At 58.6% G+C, this 24,349-nt stretch overlaps 1 protein-coding gene across 6 annotated transcripts in view; it reads left to right on the top strand.

Annotated features, from left to right (window-relative positions):
* Positions 1–320: 320 nt before the first annotated feature.
* The window catches only part of SCLY (selenocysteine lyase), a 41,142-nt gene continuing 17,113 nt past the window's right edge, over positions 321–24,349 (top strand). Inside the window, exons 1-5 of one of the 6 annotated variants that reach the window (XM_051838249.2) lie at positions 1,287–1,668; positions 2,874–2,986; positions 8,655–8,748; positions 9,049–9,149; positions 15,630–15,810. In XM_051838249.2, coding sequence (XP_051694209.1) covers positions 1,602–1,668; positions 2,874–2,986; positions 8,655–8,748; positions 9,049–9,149; positions 15,630–15,810 — 556 coding nt within the window. In that variant the 5' untranslated portion in view covers positions 1,287–1,601. Of the gene's footprint in view, positions 454–1,286; positions 1,669–1,866; positions 1,999–2,873; positions 2,987–3,414; positions 3,573–8,413; positions 8,553–8,654; positions 8,749–9,048; positions 9,150–15,629; positions 15,811–15,997; positions 23,103–24,349 lie in introns of those variants that run through there. The other 5 variants (XM_051838253.2, XM_051838250.2, XM_051838251.2 and 2 more) reach the window with 5 other exon arrangements.

The following is a 24,349-nucleotide window of genomic DNA, read 5'->3' as shown; positions in this document are numbered from 1 at the left end:
TCGCTGCGCCCCTAACACCTGCCCGGCTCCCCGCAGTCCCTGCCTCCTCCCCACTCGGCTCCGCTCATCCTCGGCGACCTTCTCCAGTGTCCCGCCATCCGCAGGCCCAGGCCCCGCCGGCTCCCGGAACCGGCTCTTCGGGCCCGCGCTCCGCCGGCCCTCCGGGACTAGCCCAGGCTCCGCCCCCAGCCGGTCACCTGACCGCGCGCGGCCACTCAGCCTGCGCGCCTCGCCCCGGGGTTCTAGGCGGCCTCCCCGAGGCGCGCGGATTGGCCGGGGCTGCTTCGCCGAGCCAATCCCGACGCGCCCCGGGCCCCGCCCCCGCCCCGCCCCGCCCCGCCCCGCGGCCTGGGTGCCTGGCGGGCGCGGCGGGTTCGGGCCGCGCGGTGGCGGGAGGGCGGCCGAGATGGAGGCGGCGGCGACGCGCGGCCGCGAGGACAGCCCGCCGGAGAGGTGCGCGCCGTGAGGGGCGGGCGGGCCCGGCCGCCGCCGCCCGCCGCAGGAAGCGCTGCGGCTCCGCGGGGCGAGCGGCCCGCTGCCCTGTCCCGAGCGGCTGAGCGGGCGGCCGGCGGCGGGCGCGCGGGGGCGGGCGTCGGACGCGGGGCCGGGGACCCGGGAGCGGGAGCGGGGTGCGCTCGCGTTTTATTCCTGGAGAAGAGCCCAGACGCGGGCCCTCGCTGTCACCTCTCGGGACCGGGACCCCGCGCTTGCCGTTGCGCCGCGGCCGGGCGGGGAGCGGGGTGGCCGCTGCGGGCTGGGACCGCCTCCCCCGGGGAGCGGGGTGGCCGCTGCGGGCTGGGACCGCCTCCCCCGGGGTGCGGGGTGACCGCTGCGGGCTGGGACCGCCTCCCCCGGGGTGCGGAGTGACCGCTGCGGGCTGGGACCGCCTCCCCCGGGGTGCGGAGTGACCGCTGCGGGCTGGGACCGCCTCCCCCGGGGAGCGGGGTGACCACTGCGGTCTGGGACCGCCTCCCCCGGGGTGCGGAGTGACCACTGCGGACTGGGACCGCCTCCCCCGGGGAGCGGGGAGACCGCTGCGGACTGGGACCGCCTCCCCCGGGGTGCGGGGTGACCGCTGCGGGCCGGGACCGCCTCCCCCGGGGTGCGGGGTGACCGCTGCGGGCCGGGACCGCCTCCCCCGGGGAGCGGGGAGACCGCTGCGGACTGGGACCGCCTCCCCCGGGGTGCGGGGTGACCGCTGCGGGCCGGGACCGTCTCCCCCGGGGAGCGGGGTGACCGCTGCGGGCTGGGACCGCCTCCCCCGGGAAGCGGGGTGACCACTGCGGGCCGGGACCGCCTCCCCGGGGCCGCGGGGCTGGGAGAGGCTGAGCGCCTTGGTGTTTGTGTCTCCCTTTCCAACCCCGGAAGGCGTGGAGTCCTTTCTGCTTAGGTGGTTTCCGAGGCTCCGGACCCTGGAACAGGAAGTGTGTGCGAGTCCCCCCGTAGCCGCTCTGCATCCCAGAGCACAGCAGATGGCGCCCAGGCGCGCGTTAGTGCCGCCCAGCCGCCGCAGCCCAAGAGCGTGGGTCAGGAGTCAGCTGACCCGGTGACCCGCGGTGCCCCATCTCTGCTTATAGGAAGAACAGGCTTAAGGGCGCAGGATGCAAACTTCCTGCCTCGCGGGGAGATCCCGCCGCGGTAGTACCAGCAGCAGACCGTCCGGCCCCCGTTAGTACCAACAGCAGCCTGGTCCCCTCCCCCTCTAGTACCAACAGTAGACCAGTCCCACCAACCGTTAGTACCAACAGCAGACCCGTCCCGCCCCCGTTAGTACCAACAGCAGACCGGTCCCCCCCCCCATTAGTACCAACAGCAGACCGTCCCGCCCCTGTTAGTACCAACAGCAGACCCCTCCCGCCCCCGTTAGTACCAACAGCAGACCCCTCCCGCCCCCCCCCTTAGTACCAACAGCAGACCAGTCCCGCCCCCGTTAGTACCAACAGCAGACTGGTCCCGCCCCCGCAGCCTGGTCCAACTTCCAGAGCCTGGGCCCCCTGGGTGAGTGCCCGGCTTACAGGAAAGACGCTACGTTGATAAGCAGGACCCCCGGGGCCCACCTGTGGCACAGCGGGGTAAACTGGTGCTGGGGTGCTGGTTGTGCCTTGGGTGCCCCCCCCGCCAGCCCAGTCCTATAGGGCTGCGGGGTTCACCCAGGACCCTGCGCCCTGGGTAGGGTGTGCCCCTCTGACGGCTGTGCCCCATCCAGGACCCTGCGCCCTGGGTAGGGTGTGCCCCTCTGACAGCTGTGCCCCGTCTAGGACCCTGCGCCCTGGGTAGGGTGTGCCCCTCTGACGGCTGTGCCCCGTCCCCTCCTCCCTCACGGCCCTGTGCGCCCTGGGTAGTGTGTGCCCCTCTGATGGCTGTGCCCGCCCCCCCCCCATGGCCCTGTGCACCCTGGGTAGTGTGTGCCCCTCTGATGGGTGCACCCTGTGCCGTCCCTCCTCCCTCACGGCCCTGTGCACCCTGGGTAGTGTGTGCCCCTCTGATGGGTGCACCCCGTGCCGTCCCTCCTCCCTCACAGCCCTGTGCACCCTGGGTAGTGTGTGCCCCTCTGACGGCTGTGCCCGCCCCCCCCCCCATGGCCCTGTGCACCCTGGGTAGTGTGTGCCCCTCTGATGGGTGCACCCTGTGCCGTCCCTCCTCCCTCACAGCCCTGTGCACCCTGGGTAGTGTGTGCCCCTCTGACGGGTGCGCCCCGTCCCCTCCTCCCTCACGGCCCTGTGCACCCTGGGTAGTGTGTGCCCCTCTGACGGCTGCGCCCCGTCCCCTCCTCCCTCACGGCCCAGTGCGCCCTGGGTAGGGTGTGCCCCTCTGACTGCTGCACCCCGTGCCGTCCCTCCTCCCTCACGGCCCTGTGTGTGTCCTCCCTCCAGGAAGATTTACATGGACTACAACGCGACCACGCCCCTGGAGCCGGCAGTCATCCAGGCGGTGGAGGAGGCCATGCAGGACGCCTGGGGCAATCCCAGCAGCTCCTACCCCGCAGGTAACTCCAGGACGCGAGCCCCAGGCCGCAGGGGCGCAGCCTGCCGCTCGGGCCGCCTTGTTTTGCCTGATTGTCAGCTCCAAGTGCTGAGCCGGGACTTCGGTGCTTTCTCCTCTCCGCACAGCTCCCATTTGTAAACTGAGCCTCGCGCTCCATCTTTGAGCTGCCCCCTGCACCCTCGTCCGCATGCAGTGTTTCACAGAGTGATCGTAGGAACAGGCCGGTGTAGCTGGCCCTGCCGGGCCTCGCAGTTTGCAAAGGAAGTCGCTTCAGCTGCCTGCATCGCACGCGGCTTTGGCCTGGTCAGTGTTGCTGTGGCACTGAGTGAATGCATGTGATGTTCTTGTTCCTGGTTTGTTCTGCGGAGCGGAGTGGGCGGTGTGCAGCCGGGGAGGCTGTGTGGCCGGGTCGCCATGTTTCTTGGACAGGGGCAGCCCCACAGCTGTGCTTTGACGTTCACCGGGACGCAGCTAGAGTCTCCTGCCTGCTAAAGCCACTTTCAGACGGAGCACGGTCCAGCCCTGGGACTGCGGACACCTGTGTACCCTTGAGGGTCTCTGTCCGTGAGAGTTAAAAACGAGGGCAGGTACTGATCATTCGTTAACTTATTTGTTGACAGAGCTTCTGGACTCTGCCCTGAGTCTAACCTCTCTTCTGGTGACATGGAACTTCTCACTTGGGAATGTGGAGAATAAGCAGGAATAAGCTTGGGTGTGACACCCGGGCAGAAGGAGCCCTCTGGGCCTTCGTGCAGAGCGGCAGCGGCTGTGGGTCGCCTGGCGAGCCAAGAGCCAGAGCTGTGTAGCCGCCGGCCACGGCCACTGCAGCGGCAGTGGGGGGTGGGCCCTGCCACCCACCTGGGAGACCGAGACGCAGCCCCTGGCGCCCGGCCTCCACCTGGCGCAGACTTGGCCGCTGGGGAGGAGCTGGCAGATGGAAGATCTCGCTCTTGCTCTGCCTTCCAAATAGATGATTAAATAAATCTTTAAAAAAATCTAAAAAGTGAATTACAATTCACCTTCTGTTGATACTCAGTAGAAATACAGACAGACACGGGGAAATCACCTCACCACAGAACAGCTCATTTCCACAATATCAGGGTTTGAAGCCTTTGAGGGGAGCTGGAGGAGCTGAGGATGGGCGGCGATTCCTGTGGCCTCGCCCGAGAGCAGGACTGCGTGGCCCTCAGGGCTGCTGAGATGACGGTGCAGCCAGTGGAGCCACAGGGGGCTCTGCCGGGGGGGGGGGGGGGGGGGGGGGGGGGGAAGGCGGGGCTCTGCGGGGCGGGGGAGGCCGGGAGGGCGGGGCTCTGCCGGCCCGGGGTGGAGGTGGGGGGCAGGAAGGCGGGGCTCTGCCGGGCCGGGGGTGGAGGTGGGGGGCAGGAAGGCGGCGTTTGCATCTCACTGTCAAGCAGGCCTTGTTTTCCCTCCCCCGCCCCCAACAGAAGTTGTCAGCAAATATGGCAACAGTGCTATAAGTTTTCTTCTGAAACCCAAGATAGCGGTGGCCTAAACAGCCTACCCCTTACGCGTCTCGCGTCGTCTCTACCCGTCAGGACCCGGCCCTTCTGGGTCCCTCTTCTTCCGTCCTCAAGCAGCGCCCCCTTGTGGTCAGGGTGACTGCTGCGGCCCAAGGACAGAGAGGAGAGGTTATGTCCTTCAAAGATACTTCTAGAAGCTTCACGTCACCACCCTGCCCAGAGCTGTTCGCACGGCCGCGGCTCATTGCAATCTGACCTGAGAGGTGCAGTCTTCATCCTGGGCGGCCGTGTGCCAGTGGCCCCTGGTGGGGAGTGTCACTAGTGGGCAGCCCCAGCTCCGGTGGGAGGTGCCAGAGCCATCGCAGCACCTGCCTCCGAGGAGGGGGTCATGGGAGCGTGAACGTTTTCTTTTTGTCTCCTTTTTTTTTAAAAAAAGATTTATCTATTCTATTATTTATTGGAAGAGTTAGAGAGAGAGAGAGAGAGGTCTTCCATCTGGTGGTTCACTCCGCAGTTGGCTGCAACGGCCAGAGCTGTGCCAGTCCAGAGCCAGGAGCTTCATCCAGGTCTCCCACGCGGGTGCAGGGGCCCAAGCACTTGGGCCCTCTTCCACTGCTTCCCCAGGCCACAGCAGAGAGCTGGATGGGAAGTGGAGCAGCCGGGACTAGAACCAGCACCCATATGGGATACTGGCACTGCAGGTGGCGGGCGGCTTTACCCACTACGCCACAGTGCCGGCCCCTTGTCTCCTTTCTGTAAAAGTTTATCTAGGAATTGGCATACAGAGTGTAACAGAAGCAGAAGTGTGCTGAGGCCGTTTACGGAGCTGTCCCTCAGGCTCGCGAGGCGGATTCTAACTGCGTCAGTTACCAAACTGCGTTTGCCCCTGCACTCCTTCCCGGCGCTTCTCTCCGGTCTTCACGTGCTTCAGTGTGCTCTGGCTTCTCCGTCCTAGTCACTGCCGATACTGTTTTCCAACAAGCGCCCTTTGACGGGCAGCGTGGGGAGGACGTCCACCAGTGTGCAGTGTGCAGTGATGAGGTTTGCATGCGCACGCGCTGTGTGACAGCCCGGCAGGCAGGCAGGGGTGCAGCTCAGGCCCCTGAGTGCCACGGCTCTGCCATCGGCAGGTCCTGGCATGGCGCCGCGTCTCATGCTCTCAGGGCTGAAGGTCTGGGGAACAGGTGACAAGCAAACGAGCAGAAAGGCGTGGGGTGGAGAAGGCCCTAGGGGACCGTGCGGCGGGGCCGGGGCCGTGCCAGGGCTGCACATGGCCTCTCTGGTAACTGGCTGTGCCGCAGGTGAGAGGTGGGGCCGGCAGGGAAGTGCTGCAGGGGGAGGCTGGGTTGGCGCTGAGAGCACTGGGCGGGGTGGGGGGCTCGTGAGCCAGGCAGGCCCCGTGAGGGCCGGGGGTTCTTCGCCCCAGGAAGAGGCCTGGAGGGTTTGGGCCAGGGAGGAGCAGGTTAGCCTTCTCAAACGTGTTGGTGTTCTGACCACTTCCCGCGAAAGCACCCACAAAGGGCTCCAGCAAGCTCGTCTCTGTGTGCTGCCCGTGCTAGAAATTAAAGCTGAGAGACGTTAGGAATCGGAACTCAGTAGTTCATCACCAGTGACACACCTGTTACCTGCTAGTTTTATAAAAGAGGACGTATCTAGTGAGAAGCATCGGACGGTTGTCATTCGGAAGTCTTGAACGTCCGGCTCTAGACGAAGGTAGCGGGTCCCAGCTGTGTGCAGCCTGGTGCAGCGTGCGCGTCGTGCAGCCGTTCGCTGTGAGAACTGCGCGTGAGAAAGGCAGGTGACGTCCTGGTGCCGTGTGGAAGCAGTGTCGATTCTGTGGGCCGCTCTTGGGAGCCGTCACCCGTGCCTCCCAGGCTCTCCGAGGTGGGACACAGGCATCGTAACTGCCGAGTTCAGTCGCCGTCCAGGGAAGTTGCCTTTCTGAGAAAGACGAGCCTGCATGATTGCGCGTGCATGCACGCACGTGGGGGAAGCCGAGCTGCTGAGCGCGGTCGTGGGGCTTCTCGCGAACGCCCCCTGCAGGTGTTGTGGAAGACATCACCTCTGCAGAAGACCTGCGTTCCCTTCCCCCGCGACCACCAGCCGCTGACGCTGCGCCCCAGCGCTTCTGCCTCACTGGCGTCAGTGTGGACAGCACAGTGCCCTGCCCGAGCTCTGGACACTGCCACCACTCCCGGAGGGCCCTGCTTCCCCGCGCTCCCTGTCGCTGCAGTAGTAGCGTGCCTTCCTAGAAGCCTGGAATCTTGGGGCTGGTACTGTGGGTGAAGCCGTCGCCTGTGATGCCAGCATGCTTATGCGAACCGGTTCAAGTCCCGGCCGCTCCACTTCCCATCCAGCTCTCTGCTCATGTGCCTGGGAAAGCAGCAGAAGATGGCCTGTGTGCTTGGGCTCCTGCACCCACGTGGGAGACTCGGACAGAGTTCCTGGCTCCTGGTTTTAGCTTGACCCAGCCCCAACACTGGGACCACTGGGGGACTGAACCAGCAGCTCACTCTCCATTCCTCCCTCCCTCCTCCCCTCCTCCCCTCCTCCCTCCCTCCTCCCCTCCTCCCTCCCTCCTCCCCTCCTCCCCTCCCTCCCTCCCTCCTCCCCTCCCTCCCTTCCTTCCTATGTCTATAACTGCCTTACTTCAAGTAAAGAAATATTTTTAAGAGTGGAACCTTACGAGTAGCTTAACCTTACGAGTAGCTTTGATGTGGCTCCTTGCCGCCGGCATAATTATTTCGTGCTTCCCCCGTGTGGCTGCCCATCTCAACCTTGGGTCTCCTTTTGGTGAGGAGCAGTGTGTGCCACCACCACCGGTGTGGATGCATTCAGCCGGGGCGGGCATTTGAACTGCGTCCAGTTTGGGGCTGTGGCGAGCAACTCTGCTGTGAACATCCATGGCCAGCCACTGGGTGGGCACCTGCTGTCTTTTCCCCGTACACAGTACTGACCGCCAGTGCCCAGGAGTACGAGGCTGCCTCCTCTCGTGAGGAGCTGCCCGGCCCACGGCAAGGTGTTTGCACTGTTCTCTGCTCTCACTGGCAGCGAGTGAGAGTTTCCCTCCCCCACCCCAGCTCTCACCACCTGGAGGCCAGTGTGATAGGTCCCCGGAGGTAGTGGGTGGGTGTGTTGCTAGGTGGGGTAAGGGAGGTGTCTGCAAAGCACCTTGTAAAGTGTGAGGCCTGTTTTTAAAAAAGAACCCTGCAGAGCAGGTGTGAGAGGGTACAGGAAGCCTGGAGGCCTACACACCACGCTGACAGCTGCCACTGCCCCCTGAGGCCGGTGTGGCAGGAGATGGGGCGGGCTCCTGCTTTGGCATCAGCTCCGGGCTTCTCAGGGTGAGGGCGTGGCTTCGCAGCGGACCCGGAGGACTAGGAATGCATTTAGCAAATGAACTCGGAGCCACGTCTCCAGGGGAGAGGGCCTGTGCCAGGTGGCACTGCTGCCCGTGTTTGTCACGTGGCTCAGAGCCTGTCCTGATGAAGATGGCCTGGGTTCTCCTCCACGCTGCAGGCCTTCGCCACAGAAAGTCTGCGTGGAGTGCTAAGGACTGGGAGGATTACTGTGTTTATTTGTTTTCACATTTCTTCTCTTTTAAAAAAAAAATTATTTGAAAGGCAGAGTTACAGAGAGAGACAAAGGGGGTCTTCCATCGGCTGGTTCACGTCTCAAATGACCACAACGGCCAGGGCTTGGCTACACAGGAGCCAGGATCCTGGAGCTGCATCTGGGTCTCCCACGTGTGTCCCAGCACTTGATCTGTCTTGATCCCAGCAGGGAGCCAGGCTGGAAATGGAGTGGCCAGGACTTGAACCGCCCTCGTGTGGGGTGCTGGCATTGCAGACAGTGGCCGCGCGCCAGCTCCCGCCTTTCTCTTAGCAGTGCTGGTTTATGATAGATATATTTTAGTGATGCTTCTTCACGTTTGTTCTGCAAACGAGACTGAGCAGTCAGAAACGTCCCGAGACTCCGGGCTGTAGACCAGGAGTGGCCACCGAAGCGCCGGGACTTCCCTCCCGAGCCTGCCTGCCCTGTCTCCCTGCAGCCACGACACACAGCCCCGGGTGACCGCAGGTGCAGGTGTGTCCCCGGCAGACACAGGACTGTGCCCGGCCGAGACGTGCCATTGGACTGTGTGTTGAGTCATGAGTTCTGTTTTTGCCTATTTTTGTTGTTTTGCAGCTTGATCTTAAGCAAATTATTCCACCCTTTCATTCTCCCGTCTTGATGGACGGGAAGCGAGGCAGATGGCCAGAGCTCCCTCTCCTAGCATGCGGTAAGAAAGCCACGTCCTAGGGACCTTGGGGTTCCCAGGGCCCCTCCAAGCTTGCTCCTGGCTCCCACTAATTTCCTTAGCCCCAGTGGTGCTCACTGGTTACCATCGCACCGCTGCCCTGCCGCGTCGTGTCTAGGTGGTAGCATGGCGTCGCGTCCTCGTCGATGGGGTGTGTTTTCTCCTAGAATTGCCCACTCGGCGCTCTCGCTCCTGTGTGTTCGGTTGTTCTTGTACCGTAGTGGTCTCGTGTACCGGTCAGACTTGCACTGTACTCACGAGTTTCCTTTTTGGTCCCTCAAGGTCGGAAGGCCAAGGACATTATAAACGCAGCGCGGGAAAACGTGGCGAAGATGATAGGTGCGAACCCTCGAGACATAGTCTTCACCTCCGGGGGGACTGAGGTGAGCTCCCCCGCGTCGCGTTACTTCAGCCGTACGTTGTCATGAAATGCGGAAGTGGTTGGTTTGCTCCGGGTTTTGTGGTGTTTTTTTTTTTTTTTTTTTTTTTTTGACAGGCAGAGTGGACAGTGAGAGAGAGACAGAGAGAAAGGTCTTCCTTTGCTGTTGGTTCACCCTCCAATGGCCGCCACGGCTGGCGCACTGCGGCCGGCACCCCGTGCTGATCCGATGGCAGGAGCCAGGTGCTTCCTCCTGGTCTCCCATGGGGTGCGGGGCCCAAGCACCTGGGCCATCCTCCACTGCACTCCCGGGCCACAGCAGAGAGCTGGCCTGGAAGAGGGGCAACCGGGACAGAATCCGGCGCCCCGACCGGGACTAGAACCCAGTGTGCCGGCGCCGCTAGGTGGAGGATTAGCCTAGTGAGCCGCGGCGCCGGCCTGTTTTTGTTTTTAAGAAAGAGTAATGCAGCCGGTGCCGTGGCTCACTTGGCTAATCCTCTGCCTGCGGCGCCAACATCCCATATGGGCACCGGGTTCTAGTCCTGGTCGGGGCGCTGGATTCTGTCCCGGTTGCCCCTCTTCCAGGCCAGCTCTCTGCTGTGGCCCGGGAGGGCAGTGGAGGATGGCCCAAGTGCTTGGGCCCTGCACCCGCATGGGAGACCAGGAGGAAGCACCTGGCTCCTGGCTTCGGATCACTGCAGCACTGGCCATAGCAGCCATTTGGGGGGTGAACCAATGGAAGGAAACCTTTCTCTCTGTCTCTCTCTCTCACTGTCTAACTCTGCCTGGCAAATAAATAAATAAATAAATGTTTGTTTGTTTTTTTTAAAGGAAAGAGTAATGCTTGATCTTGCTGCATTGAAAATTAGCTTGAGAATTAGCCAACATGAGGTGCATGCAAAATGTAGAAAATGCATGTTTTTTAAAAATGCATGGCTTTCCAATTCTTTTTTGAACCAAAATAAACTGACACTAACTCGTTCAGTGTGTCTGATCTGAGACACTGAGAAGGGTAAGGCAGGAGCTAGGAAAGAGCCTCTCTCAGAGCGGCGTGAATTCTGGTTAAAGCTGGTTAAAGCTGGAACGAGAGCGTCAGGTCTGTGGTGGAGCTTGATGGGCAGAACAGTGAAATCATTGCTGCTTTACGGGCAGTTCAGGGGTGCAGAGAACTGACCGGTGTGCAGGGGACAGCCTGTCTTAAGAAGGGACGAGGTGATGTTGAAGACGGAGCCTGCGGCCGCACCACCCACAGCAGTGCCAGAGAACAGCTGGACGAGCCTGCGGCCACAGACCACCCACAGCAGTGCCAGAGAACAGCTGGACGGAGCCTGCGGCCACACCATCCACGGCAGTGCCAGAGAACAGCTGGACGGAGCCTGCGGCCGCACCACCCACAGCAGTGCCAGAGAACAGCTGGACAAGCCTGCGGCTGCACCACCCACGGCAGTGCCAGAGAACAGCTGGATGGAGCCTGCGGCCGCACCACCCACAGCAGTGCCAGTGAACAGCTGGACAAGCCTGCGGCCGCACCACCCACAGCAGTGCCAGAGAACAGCTGGACGGAGCCTGCGGCCACGGCAGTGCCAGAGAACAGCTGGACGGAGCCTGCGGCCACACCATCCACGGCAGTGCCAGAGAACAGCTGGACGGAGCCTGCAGCCACACCACCCACAGCAGTGCCAGAGAACAGCTGGACGGAGCCTGCTGCCACGGCAGTGCCAGAGAACAGCTGGATGGAGCCTGCGGCCGCACCACCCACAGCAGTGCCAGTGAACAGCTGGACAAGCCTGCGGCCGCACCACCCACAGCAGTGCCAGAGAACAGCTGGACGAGCCTGCGGCCACAGCAGTGCCAGAGAACAGCTGGATGGAGCCTGCGGCCGTGCCATCCACGGCAGTGCCAGAGAACAGCTGGACGGAGCCTGCAGCCACACCACCCACAGCAGTGCCAGTGAACAGCTGGACGGAGCCTGTGGCCGTACCACCCACAGCAGTGCCAGAGAACAGCTGGATCTTGCTTGCGCCCTGATGATTGACAGCAGAGGCAGCCAGCACCACAGACGGTCACTCAGCTCCAGGCTCTGGAGCCGGCTTTCCCCGCAGTGGGCGCCCGGACCCTGACGGTCACTCAGCTCCAGGCTCTGGAGCCGGCTTTCCCCCCAGTGGGCGCCCGGGCCCTGATGCATGTCCTTGAAGAACTGTAGCAGGAGATGAAGCGCGCTGGACCAGTAGGGTCCTGAAGACAAAACACAGCAAAGCATTGGCTCCCAGTGGCGGGAGCAGTCCAGCCCAAACCAGAGCAGACCGGGCAAGAGCCAAGCTCACGGCAGCAGGTCTCTGGGTGCTCGGCGTTCTGCCTGTGACTTTGGCGCACAGGGAACACTGCTTGCTAGGAGAGTGTTTGGAGAAAGCCAGCCAGAGCTGGGCAGCCAAGCGCCAGGGACGGCTTCCCCAGGGAGGCCCCACGCAGTCTCTCCCGGGCTTCAGTGGGAAGTCGCTAGGCGTCCACCATCTGGTCCTGAGTTGGCTCCTTCTGACGTATTTCTGTCTCCTAATCTTAAAGATTCTCCAGGGGGGCCATTCTGTTGCTTTACAGTGTAAGACTGATTGACGTGGTCACATTCCTGGGACCCTCAGGTCATGGGATGGCACCACCTACAGAGGTGTCTGGAACTTGGTGGAGCTGGTGCTGACATACAACTTACATCTTTAATTTCTATCCTGACTCCATTTCCACAAACTTTGTAAAGTCCCCTGTTTATCCTGTCAGTGAATTCCAGGTGGCTGGCCGCATACTGTAATCCAGGTGTAAAGTGACTTGCTTCGCGTCTCTAGTTCAATAGGGAGCTTCCCCTTCACTCCCCAGGAGTCGTTCCCTCGAATCCTTCCGCGTCGGTTCCTTACCAGGAGGCAGAGGTCGGCCTTCTGCCAGGGTTTCGTTTTCAATTGAAAGCCGGAGCAGGGGCCTCCCAGCCTCTGCTGAGTCAGTGATTCTGGGAAGGGAGGCACGATGGCTCTCACGGGTGACGTGGCATCCGGGTAGAAAACCCCAGAGAGTCTGCAGCTAAATTATTAGTGTGAACAAGAACACACAGTTTTTAGGTTTTGTGAGGCCGAGAAACAGAGGCAGGGAGGGGCTGCCCTCAGCTGCTTCAGCTCCCGGCTGCCTGCAGCGGCAGTCGGCGCACAGGGGCTGAGGCTGGGAGCTGGGAATCTGTCCAGGTCTCCCACCTGGGTGGCAGGGACCCAAGAACTTGAGGCACCACCGCTGCCTGCCAGGGCTTGCACCAGCTGGGAGCAGAGCTAGGGATCGAACCCAGGCACCGCAGTATGGAACTGGGGTGTCTGAACCACCAAGCCAGGTGCCCGTGCCCTGCTGGAGGTGTTTGGTTTTTATTTATTTGAAAGGTAGAGAGGCAGAGAGAGAGAGAGGTCTTCCATCTGCTGCCTCACTCCCCGCATGGCCACAGCGGCCGGAGCTGGGCCAGGCTGAGCCAGGAGCTTCCGGGTCTCCTCGTGGGCGCGAGGCCCAGCGCTGGACCATCCTCCACTGCAGCACTGGCCTGCCCTGGTGGGTTTCATATGTGCCAGCAACAAGTCAGGGTGTCCAAAAATGATCCAATACTTAGAAAATAAATCTGGCAAAACAGGATTTGTAAGACACCCCGTCACCACCGCCACGTCTAGGGAAGGCGGAATACTGCTGAGAGCCTTCCGAGAGGTTTTCAGTGAGTGGACAGTGTATCCTGTTCACAGACCAGCAGACTCAGTGTCATAATTTTTTTTTTTTGACAGGCAGAGTGGACAGTGAGAGAGAGAGACAGAGAGAAAGGTCTTCCTTTTCCATTGGTTCACCCTCCAATGGCCGCTGCAGCTGGCGCACTGCGCTAATCCAAAGCCAGGAGCCAGGTGCTTCTCCTGGTCTCCCATGGGGTACAGAGCCCAAGCACTTGGGCCATCCTCCACTGCACTCCCGGGCCACAGCAGAGAGCTGGCCTGGAAGAGGGGCAACCGGGACAGAATCCGGCGCCCCGACCGGGACTAGAACCCGGTGTGCCGGCGCTGCAAGGCGGAGGATTAGCCTACTGAGCCGCGGCGCCAGCCTCAGTGTTATAATTAATCTCTAGATTCGGTGTGGCCTTCAGCAAAGTTGTGACACCTGTTGGGTGGAGGCGCCCTAGTGATTTATGTGGAAACAAAAGGCCAGGACCTCTTGAAGATTAGCACAGTGAGAGGACTCGCTCCCCCAGAACTCAAGTCTCACGGAGCCCTGCCAGTTGAGGCAGGGAGGCTCTGGGGCAGAAACGGCCGTGCGTGACCGGGCCCTGGTCGTGTGCTGAGAGTGCCCAGGACGGCTCCAGCACCCACCTGGGAGTGGGCGCAGTTGGCACCAGGCCCGAGTGCTCGTCAGTTTTCCTGCCTCAAGCAATCGTAAGAGCCTCGTGTGTGACCAAGGAAGGGCAGTGCTGTGGCCTTCTACGTGGTGTGGGGACAGCTGAGCAGTCCCAGAGAGGAAGCCACTGCACTTCTGCCTGAGACCCCAGAGGTAACTCAGCTGGAGAAAGCAGACTGAGAATACGCTCTGTGACATTGGAGTGGTGCCTTTGTGAAGTGTAACCGTGAAGAACACGTTGACGGCGTCTGTCACCACAACCAGCGTAAGTTGGTCCGACACTGAAGGAAGCAGCAGACAGACAGGGGGCAGGAGGTACTTACAACGGGCAAGCAGCGAGGGCAGCACCAGGACACGGGCCTGTGAGTGCGGAGACACCTGCTCCTGGGACGCAGGAGCCTGAAAGCAGCGAGACACCTGTGAGCGGGGTGGAGGCCGGCACCTGGGGCGTGAAGCCGCTCCTCCAGCTCTTTCCAGACGGTCCACTAGAGAAACGGACAGGAAGCAGCTGCGTTATTCACAGAGGAGAACCCGAGTGCTTCCCCCCTCGGCCTCACTGGCCGTCAGACCAAAGGCGCGGCGACAGCGAGGCCCCGCCCCACAGCCGTCACGGTGGGGAAGGGGAAGGTCAGGGGTACCACGCGGCGACCCTCCGTGCTGACCAGAGGGTAAGCTGGAAGGCCGTGTTGGAAAGGGGGCTGGCCTGGTGCAGTGGGGCTGAAGTCCTGCCCCCCTCTGAGCCAGTGGTTCCCCCGGCGTGTGCGCGTCTGTCCTGGGAAGACGAGTGATGCAGAGCGGACAGGCCACGCAGCTCTGCACGACACGGATGGACCTCTGCTTGCTGAGTGAGGGAACTGGGTCAGAAGAATGAGCTGGACACAGGGAAGGCCGAGGGAGCGCGAGGCCGAGGTGGGGCTGAGGCGTCCACCAGCCAGGAAAGCCGAGGGCCGTGGCTGCCACCTGGAGTGAGGCAGAGTCCTTCCCTTACTGCTGATGTTGGAATTGAACTTCTGCCCCAGTGCTGCACACACACACGGTTCAGCTGCGCCTGGCGGGACAGGGCTGCACTGGCTTGGTGGAATGTGGTGGTGGCACTGTGGCCTGGACGCCTGGTGGCTCTCCAGGAAGGGCCAGGCACTGGACTGTTGTGGCCTGGGAGGACGTGGTTGCGTTTTAGAGTCCACAGGGTCAGCCAGCACGGCCAGGTGTCTTGGGAACCACAGGATCCTGCCAGGTCACCGTGGGGTCCTGGGCTGCTTCTCAGCTGGTGGCGGGGGGGGGGGGTGCCCGGAACGTCCCCATCATTGCATCTTCTTTTCACCGCCCCCCCCAGAGGGCCCCCTTCCGTGGGGCTGCAGGGCCCAGAATCACTGAGGGGGCATCGTGGACTTCTAAAGGAACTGGTCGGCTTCAGCCCCTCGGCCATCCCTCCCCTTGTCTGACTGGAAGCCGCTCAGATCGGGAAGGAACTGCTGGGCTGGTCCCCAGGTGGACGGCGGGGCTGGCAGCCACCTATTGAGTCTGCACACAGCCTGGCCATGTGTGCGTGGGCCAGCCCAGGACACACGGCGTCCAGCAAGACTGCTGTGGGATGCGTTCGGACGTGTGAACAGTTGGATCTTTCAGTGACGTGAAGTTCCATTCACATGAAGGCCAGCAAGACCACTTAGCGGTGCTGACCTAGCAGCAGGAGTGGCAGCCAGGCAGTGGCCGCCCTGACAGCTCACCTGGGCTGTGCGCCGGGAGCCCAGGCGGCCCCTCCCGGAAGCCGTGCCAGCCGCTCTCCCACAAGCCGTGGGGGCCTGGGTGAAATACTCTTTGTTGAAAGACATAAAATTTAAAAGTTCGTAATGCTGCATTACAACAAACATGTAATGGACTGGAAATGAATTCTCAGGTTTGGGAAAGCCTGGGAGCCTCAAAAGTTTTGTAGTTCACTTTTCCAGAGGTGCAGCTCGAGAAGGTGAATTTCTTTGAGGTTTTGTCTGCTTGTTCTCTACCGGTAACCACAAAAGACAGCAAGAGAGAGCAGTACTCTGACCGCTGCCTTGGGGCGATGTTTGTAAGTGCTTTTTCTGCTGTATCTCTGCAGTCAAACAACTTAGTGATCCATTCTGCGATGAAAACCTTCCACGAAAACAAAGCCTCCGGAGGGGGCGCGCTGGAGCACCCCAGCCCGGTAGAGGGGGCCACGCCCCACTTCGTCACGAGCACAGTGGAGCACGACTCCATCTCTCTGCCCCTGCAGCACCTGGCAAAGGAGCAAGTGGCCGGTGAGTGGACGAGAGCCCTCTGGAGGGCGGCCGGGGGCAGAACCGGAGCCGCTCGCGGGTGGTCACGTTTCGTCGGACATGCCCGTTTCGTTTATCAGTAGTGGACGTTGGGAATGACGGGTTCTGAACACTGGTGTGGGAGTTCTCGCGTGGGCATACGTCTTCGTTTCTCTTGGCTTAAACCTAGGAGTGGAATCGTACGGTCATGGAACTCAATTCTGCAGCACCTCTGCTGGACCCAGGCCTCTGCTCTGCCGAGGGTGAGGAGCTGTGCCATTTTGTGTTGTGACCAGCAGCTTACGAGGGTCACAGCTTCTCCAGGTCTCACCCACATTTTTTATCCATCTTTTTTATTAGGACTATCCTAGAGGGTGAAGTGGAATCTCGTGGAGGCTTTGGGTTTGCATTTCCTCGATGGCATTTTGCATGTCCTCATATATTGTCTTTGGAGAAATATCTATCCAAATCCTCGCCCTTCTAGAAACTGGATAACTTGTCCTTTTATTCAGTTCTAAGAGTTCTTTTTATATATTCTTGACACTAGTCCCTCACCAGATATTTAATTTGCAAGTGTTTTGTCCCATTTTGTGAATTTTTTTTCCTAGATAGTATCTTTTGAAAAACAAGCTTTTAATTACAATGACCTTTTTTTTTTAAAGATCTAATTATTTGTGGGGAGCAACTGGGACTAGACTGTTACTGGAATTAAGACTTATTCTATGCATCTGCTCTCCCACAATATGGTGCTGGGAGAGGAAGAAACAGCTTCTACACAGCTGCCTCCAGTTCCACCAATAAACTGTAGGACTTGCTCCTGATTGGAGGAGAGCAGCGTACTCGGCGTGTGGGTAGCAGAGTTGGGATTGGCGGAGGAGGACTATAAAGGAGGAGAGAGACGGCATGCACCAGGAACATCTAAGGGGAACACCTGTGCAGCCCCCGAGAGAGCCGGCCAGCGGTGTGCCGCTCCCCTGCGGAAGTGGGGAAAGTGGCAGGGGGAACCGCCCTTCCACGGAGGTGGAAGGGATGGTAGCCAACCCGGGAAGAACCAGCAGCAAACCCGGGGAAGGCTGAGCAGACAAAAGAACAGCGCAGGGTCCTGTGTCGTTCCTCCACGAAGAGGGGGAGCGACATTATTTACTTGAAAGTCAGAGTTAGAAGGAGAGGCAGAGAGAGAGAGAGAGAGAGGTCTTCTATCCACTGGTTCACTCCGCAATTGGCAGCAACAGCCGAAGCTGAGTCGGTCCGAAGCCAAGAGCCAGGAGCTTCTTCCAGGTCTCCCATGCAGGTGCAGGGGCCCAAGCACTTGGGCCATCTTCCACCACTTTCCCAGGCCATAGCAGAGAGCTGGATCAGAAGAGGAACAGCTGGGACTCGAACCGGCGCCCATATGGGATGCCGGCACTGCAGGCAACAGCTTTATCCACTATGCCACAATGCCGGCTCCTCAATGACCTTTTTTTATTTTTTGACCTTTGTATCATATATAGGAAACTTTTGTCCTACCCAAGGCCATGAAGATTTATTTGTATAAATACATTTACAGATTTTATTTATTTATTTGAGAGGTAGAGTTACAGACAGAGAGCGGCAGAGACAGAGAGAAAGGTCTTCCATCCGCTGCTCCACTCCCTAAATGGCCACAATGGCCAGAGCTGGGCTGATTTGAAGCCAGGAGCCAGGAGCTTCTTCCAGGTCTCCCACGCTGGTACAGCAGCCCAAGAACTTGGACCATCTTCCACTGCCTTTCCAGGCCGTCAGCAGGGTGCTGGATTGGAAGTAGAGCCAACAGGACAGGAACTGGCGCCCATATGGATGCCAGCACCACAGGTGGAGGCCTAGCCTACTATGCACAGCCCTTGCCCTTCTATTTATATATATATATGTGTGTGTGATATGTGTGTGTGTGTGTGTGTGTGTGTGTGTATTTAGTTTTAGCTCTTATAGTTATGTCTCTGCGACATTTTGAGTTATTCTGTGTATGGTGTGAGTAGGAGCCCAGACTTCTTTTGGATGTGGACGTCCAGGGGTCCAGCGTATTTGTCGGAGTCTTCTCCCCCATCAGTGGTTTGCACCTGTGTGAACGGCCAACAGCCGTATGGTGGGAGTTTGCTTCTGGACTCTGGATTCTATTCCATTGATCTGCGTTTCTGTTAGGTTGATACCAGACTATTTTTGATTGTAGCTTTGTAGTAAATTTTGAAACCAGGGAGTGCAAGTCCTCTGAATTTGTTCTTATTTTTCAAGACTGTTTTGGCTATTTTAGCTGTCTTGAATTCCTCAAGGATTTATAGGATGTGCTGGTTAATTTCTGCAAAATGCAAATCCAGCTAGGAATTTGGTAGGACTGCTGGATCCGTGGACGGATTTGGTCATCGAGCGTGGGCTGCCTTCCAACTTGAATTCCTTCCGGTTTTGTGCTTTTCCAAGTTAAGTTTTGCACTTTTGTGAAATGTATTTTAGGTGGCGTTTTCTTATTTTGCCTTTGAGCTGTTTATTGCCAGCGTACACGAGTCCGTTGACTTTATGTGACTCTCGGAGGAGCGTACAGCCCAACTGACCTGATCTGTCACTTCTGATTCCTTTACTGGGTTCCTTGGGAGTCTCCTCTACAGAGGTGATGGGGTGTGCAGAGACGGTCTGGCTTCTTGCTGTTCTGGATTGTCTTTTATCGCCTGGCTCCCAGGATGGCACCTGTGAGCAGTTGGGGAGCAGGTTGGAGAGCAGGCGTCCTGGAGCTGCTCCCGTCTCACGGCCGCTCGTTGGCTCATCGCTGAGGAGGACGCGAGTGGCGGCTCCCACGCTGTCTTCTTCAGCTGAGGAAGCTCCCTTCCGCCCCGTCCTGTCAAGGGCTTTTGTTAGGAGGAGGCGTCCGCTTTTGTTAGTGCTTTTATTTGCATTTCTTGATGTGACGCCATGGTTTTGCTGTGGTTCTGTTGATAATGCTGTATTTCATGAATTGACCGTCAGCTGTTCAGCCAGTCTGCACACTTGGTCACGTGGCCATGGGGTATAGTCTTTGTCATATGTCTCTAGATTTGGCTCACTTTGATGAGCTTTGTGTCAACATTTGTAAAAGTTACTGATCTGTCATCTGTCTGGTTTGGTTTCTGTCGGGATAAAATTGGCTGGGACATGCTCCTCTACTGCTTTTTCAAAGAATTTGTGAATACTTGGGTCACTTCTCTAAATATTTGATAGAAGTTGTCAGTGATACCATGTGGTCCTGAGCTTTGCTATGTGGAGGATTTTTAAATTACTGAGTTGATCTCTTTACTTATTGTACTTATTGAATCTACTCAGATTTTCTATTTTTTCTGGAGTCCTTTTTTTTTTTAAGATTTATTTAAGGGGCCGGCACTGTGATGTAGCAGGTAAAGCCGCTTCCTGCAGTGCCAGAATCCCATATGGGCGCCGGTTCAAGACCTGGCTGCTCCACTTCTGATCCAGCTCTCTGCTGTGGCCTGGGAAAGCTGTGGAGGATGGCCCAGGTCCTTGTGCCCCTGCACCCGCGTGGGAGACCCGGAAGCTCCTGACTCCTGGCTTTGGATCGGCTCAGCTCCAGCCCTTTGCTGCCATTTGGGGAGCGAACCAGCAGATGGAAGATCTCTCTCTCTCTCCCTTTCCCTCTCTCCCTCTCTCTGCCTCTCTGTGACTCTGCCTTTCAAAGATTTGTTTATTTATTTGAAAGGCAGAGTTACAGAGAGAGGCAGGGGCAGAAGCAGAGCGAGAACTCTTCCATCTGCTGGTTCACTCCCCAAGTGGCCACAATGGCCAGGGCTGGGCCAGGCTGTAGCCAGGAGCCTGGAGCTTCATCCGGGTCTCCCACATGGGTAGCAAGGACCCAGGTATTTGGGCCACCTTCTGCTGCTTTCCCAGGCGCATCAGCAGGGAGCTGGATGGGAAGTGGAGCAGCTGGAACATGAACCAGTGCCCATATGTGATGCTGACACTGCAGGCTGCGGCTTAGCCCTCTACTATGCCACAGCGCCTGCCCTCGGAGTCCTTTTCGTTTGTGTCTTTCTAGAAGTGTGTCTTTGTCATCTGTTATCTGTGTTGTTGGCATACAATTTTTATAGTATTCTCTTGCAATGCTTTTTATTTCTGTGAGGTAGGTAAACCCCCTCTTTCATTCATGATTTTAGTAATTTTTCCTTTTTTTCCCTCTGGTCAATTTAAAGCTTTGGGTTTGTTTTTGTTTTGTTTGTTTTTTTTCCTCTTTTTAAAGACCCAACTAATGATTTTTCTGTGTTGGTTCTCTGTTCTCTATTTTAGTAAATTCCACTTTAGCCTTTATTATTTCCTTCCTTCTGCATGTTTTAGCTTTAGTTTGCTCTTATTTTTCTAGTGTCCTAAGATGGAATGTTAATTATTGACTTACATCATTTTTTTTTCTAATACAGACATTAGCTGTTTAGGGGTCTATTCAATTTCCACATATTTCTGAATAAGTCGTACTCTGTGGCCCAGCCTTGTGGTCTGTGCTAGAGGATTTCCCACATGCACTTGGGAAGAATTTGTGCTCTGCTCCAGTTGAGTGGAGCTGTTAGGTCCAGTTGTTGTTGCTGTTAATATTTTAGTTATTTATTTGAAAGGCAGAGTTACAGAGAGAGAGAGAGAGAGAGAGAGAGAGGGAGGGAGGGAGGGAGGGAAAGACAGAGAAAGATCTTCCATCTGTTGGTTCACTCCCCAGATGGTGGCAACTGCCAGGAGCTTCCTCCAGGTCTCCCACGTGGTGCAGGGGTCCAAGCACTTGGGCATCTTCTACTGCCTTCCCAGGCCACAGCAGAGAGCTGGATCGGAAGTGGAGCAGCCGGGACTAGAACCGGCGCCCACACGGGATGCCGCTGTCTGAGGCGGTGGCTCCACCTGGTATGCCACAATGGCCGGCCCCGTGGTCTAGTTGGTTCAGTCTTCTGGCCCTTTATAAAATTCTGTCCAGTTGTTGTGATCATGGTTGGAAATGTGAATCTGAATTATCCAGCTGCTGTGACCAGTTTCTCCTGTGTTCAGTCTGTCGGTTTTCGCTTCAGGTATTGTGAGGTTCTGTTACGGGGTGCTTGCACGTCTGTATTTGTTACGGATCCTTGATGAGTCCGTCATCTTTATGAAAGGTCCCTCCTCCTCTCTGGTAACGTTTGTTGTGAGTCAGTCTTGTCTGACGTTAGTGTGGCCGTGCTAGTTATCAGTGGCTGCTGCTGGCGCTGTCATCTTTTTCCAGCCTTCCGCTTTGACGTGTGGCACCTTTGGATCTGATGTGGTGTCTGTCATACTCTGAGAGGTGCACTATGGCTGTCAGAGTAAGGATAGGGGCTGGCGCTGTGGTGTAGTGGGCTAAGCCTCCGCCTTCAGCACTGGCATCTCATCTGGGTGCTGGTTCTAGTCCCGGCTGCTCCTCTTCCAGTCCAGCTCTCTGATAATGCACCCGAGAAAGCAGTGGAAGATGCTCAAGTCCTTGGGCCCTGCACCCACGTGGGAGACCTGGAAGAAGCTGCCAGCTCCTGGCTTCAGATAGGCCCAGCTCTGGCCATTGCGACCATTTGGGGAGTGAACTAGCGGAAGGAAGACCTCTCTCTCTCTCTCTCTCTCTCTCTCTCTCTGTAACTCTACCTCTCAAGTAAATAAATAAAATCTTAAAAACAGAGTGACTGAGGATAGCCGTAGGCCTGCTCCGACGCCCTGCAGGGCAGACGTGATGGGTGTGCCGCTTGGTCTGGGGCAGCCTGGCCTGTGGATTTCCAGGAGACTCCACCCCCTCCACACATGCGACTGTCATGAACCTTAACACAAGCTCAAACTACCTTATGAAAGAAGCAGCTGGCGCTAACCCAGCTGAACACAGGCACGGGAAAGTGCAGGAAGAGGTCTCGAACGCTGGCTGGACACTCCCCTGGTCCGTGGCCGTCTGACCTCTCATCACATCTGGCCCTTGCCGCTGGCCTGCTCCTGCGTCTGCGCCGTGTGATGCTGCTCCATCCTCGCTGCCAGCTGGGCCCCTGGGAAAGCGAGGCCAGAGCAGGACACACGGGGAAACAGCCAGAGCAGGACACAGGCCTCCGCAGACAGCACACGGGCGGCCCTCTGTCTGGTTGGGCAGCCCCTGGGACGGCCCTCCTCTGTCTGGTTGGGCAGCCCCTGGGACGGCCCTCCTCTGTCTGGTTGGGCAGCCCCGGGACGGTCATTGTCTGGTTGGGCAGCCCCTGGGACGGCCCTCCTCTGTCTGGTTGGGCAGCCCCTGGTCCGGCCCTCCTCTGTCTGGTTGGGCAGCCCCTGGGACGGCCCTCCTCTGTCTGGTTGGGCAGCCCCTGGGACGGCCCTCCTCTGTCTGGTTGGGCAGCCCCTGGGACGGCCCTCCTCTGTCTGGTTGGGCAGCCCCTGGTCCGGCCCTCCTCTGTCTGGTTGGGCAGCCCCTGGTCCGGCCCTCCTCTGTCTGGTTGGGCAGCCCCTGGGACGGCCCTCCTCTGTCTGGTTGGGCAGCCCCGGGACGGTCATTGTCTGGTTGGGCAGCCCCTGGGACGGCCCTCCTCTGTCTGGTTGGGCAGCCCCTGGTCCGGCCCTCCTCTGTCTGGTTGGGCAGCCCCTGGGACGGCCCTCCTCTGTCTGGTTGGGCAGCCCCTGGGACGGCCCTCCTCTGTCTGGTTGGGCAGCCCCTGGGACGGCCCTCCTCTGTCTGGTTGGGCAGCCCCTGGTCCGGCCCTCCTCTGTCTGGTTGGGCAGCCCCTGGTCCGGCCCTCCTCTGTCTGGTTGGGCAGCCCCTGGGACGGCCCTCCTCTGTCTGGTTGGGCAGCCCCTGGGACGGCCCTCCTCTGTCTGGTTGGGCAGCCCCTGGTCCAGCCCTCCTCTGTCTGGTTGGGCAGCCCCTGGGACGGTCCTCCTCTGTCTGGTTGGGCAGCCCCGGGACGGTCATTGTCTGGTTGGGCAGCCCCTGGGACGGCCCTCCTCTGTCTGGGGCAGCCCCTGGGACGGTCCTCCTCTGTCTGGTTGGGCAGCCCCGGGACGGTCATTGTCTGGTTGGGCAGCCCCTGGTCCGGCCCTCCTCTGTCTGGTTGGGCAGCCCCTGCCTTGTTCCACCTGTTCACCCTTCCTGTGGCTGTTGACACAGCTGGGCTCACACCTGCACGCTGTGTTTCTGGATGTGCCCTGTGTTGGTTTCTTTTTTTCTGCTTTGCTGTCTTTTCACTGCGTATTTTCTGGTGTACCACTTTAATTCTCTCTTCACTTTTTAAAGCTTAGTCATTTGCTTAGTGACTGCTCCGGGGCTGCTCAGATGCACATGACCTTTCCTACTGCCGGTTTGTACCAGCTCACCTCCCGGTACCAGAGATGTTACTTCTGCATTGTTCTGCTGCCTCTACTTTCTGTGTTTGTGCTTTTTCTGCTGTTCATATTGTATTCATTTATGTTACAACTGAACCATCCATTGTTACAATCGGCTACTTAATTTCAGTCCTTTTAAAGTATCTTAAACAGACAAGCGTGTATTTATAGCGTTTGCTCTCCAGGGTCACTTGCTGTGACCTGAAGAACTTCCTTTTGTGTTTCCCGTAAGCCCCGCACCACTGTTGGGTCCTGTCCTTTTTGGTTTATCTCGGAATGCCTTTATTTTGCCTTTGTTTTTGAAAGGTGATTTTGTTGGGTGTAGAATTGTTGGTTGGAGACCAGTGTTCAGCCCAGTGGTTATGATGTTAGTTAACACACCCACTCCCACTCTGAGTACCTGGGATCAGTCCCTGTGTGCAGCTCCTGACTCAGCTCCCTGCTAGTGCAGACCCGGGAGGCAGTGGTGGCGGCTCCAGGACTGGCTTCCTGCCACCCACATGGGAGACCTGGGTTGAGGAGCTAGCTCCCAGCCGTGGCTTCAGCCGCTGTGGCCATTTGAGCAGTAAACTAAAAATGGAGGGGAGAGTTCTCTTCTCCCACCAGTTCAAATCAATCTTGTTTAAATGATTTATTTATTTATTTGAGAGGCAGAGTGACAGAGAGAGGTCCTTCATCCACTGAGTTTCACTCCCCAAATGGCCGCAATGGCCAGAGAGAGCTGGGCTGATCCGAAGCCAGGAGCCAGGAGCTTCTTCCGGGCCTCCCACACGGGTGCAGGGGCCCAAGGACTTGGGCCATCTTCTGCTTTCTCAGGTGTATTGGCAGGGAGCTGGGTCAGAAGTGGAGCAGCTGGGACTTGAACTGGCACCTAGATGGTATGCCGGCACCACAGGCAGAGGTTTAACCTACTACACCACAGTGCCAGTCCCTCAAATAAAGTTTGTAAAAGTTAATTTAAAGTTTATTGCTTGGCTGTTCCTTTCGGCGCTGAGCCCCTCATCCTGCCTTCTGAGCGCAGGTGGTCCTGATGAGAAGTCAGCTGTCGTCCCACTGGGGCTCACCTGTGCCTGCCAGGTCGGCTTGTCGTCAGGCTAGCTTTGTGGGCCTTCGCATGTTCCTGCCGCTGTGTGTCTGGAGTGTGTGTCTGTCTGTCCCACCCACAATCTGCCGCGCTTCTCCGGTGTGCAGCGTGGTTTCCATCGCGCTTGGAAAGTCTTCA

The sequence above is a fragment of the Oryctolagus cuniculus genome, chromosome 3 (assembly GCF_964237555.1).
Source record: "Oryctolagus cuniculus chromosome 3, mOryCun1.1, whole genome shotgun sequence".
Classification (NCBI taxonomy): Eukaryota; Metazoa; Chordata; class Mammalia; order Lagomorpha; family Leporidae; genus Oryctolagus; species Oryctolagus cuniculus.
Note: the sequence above shows the minus strand (reverse complement) of the source record. Positions and strands in the feature narration are given on the sequence as shown.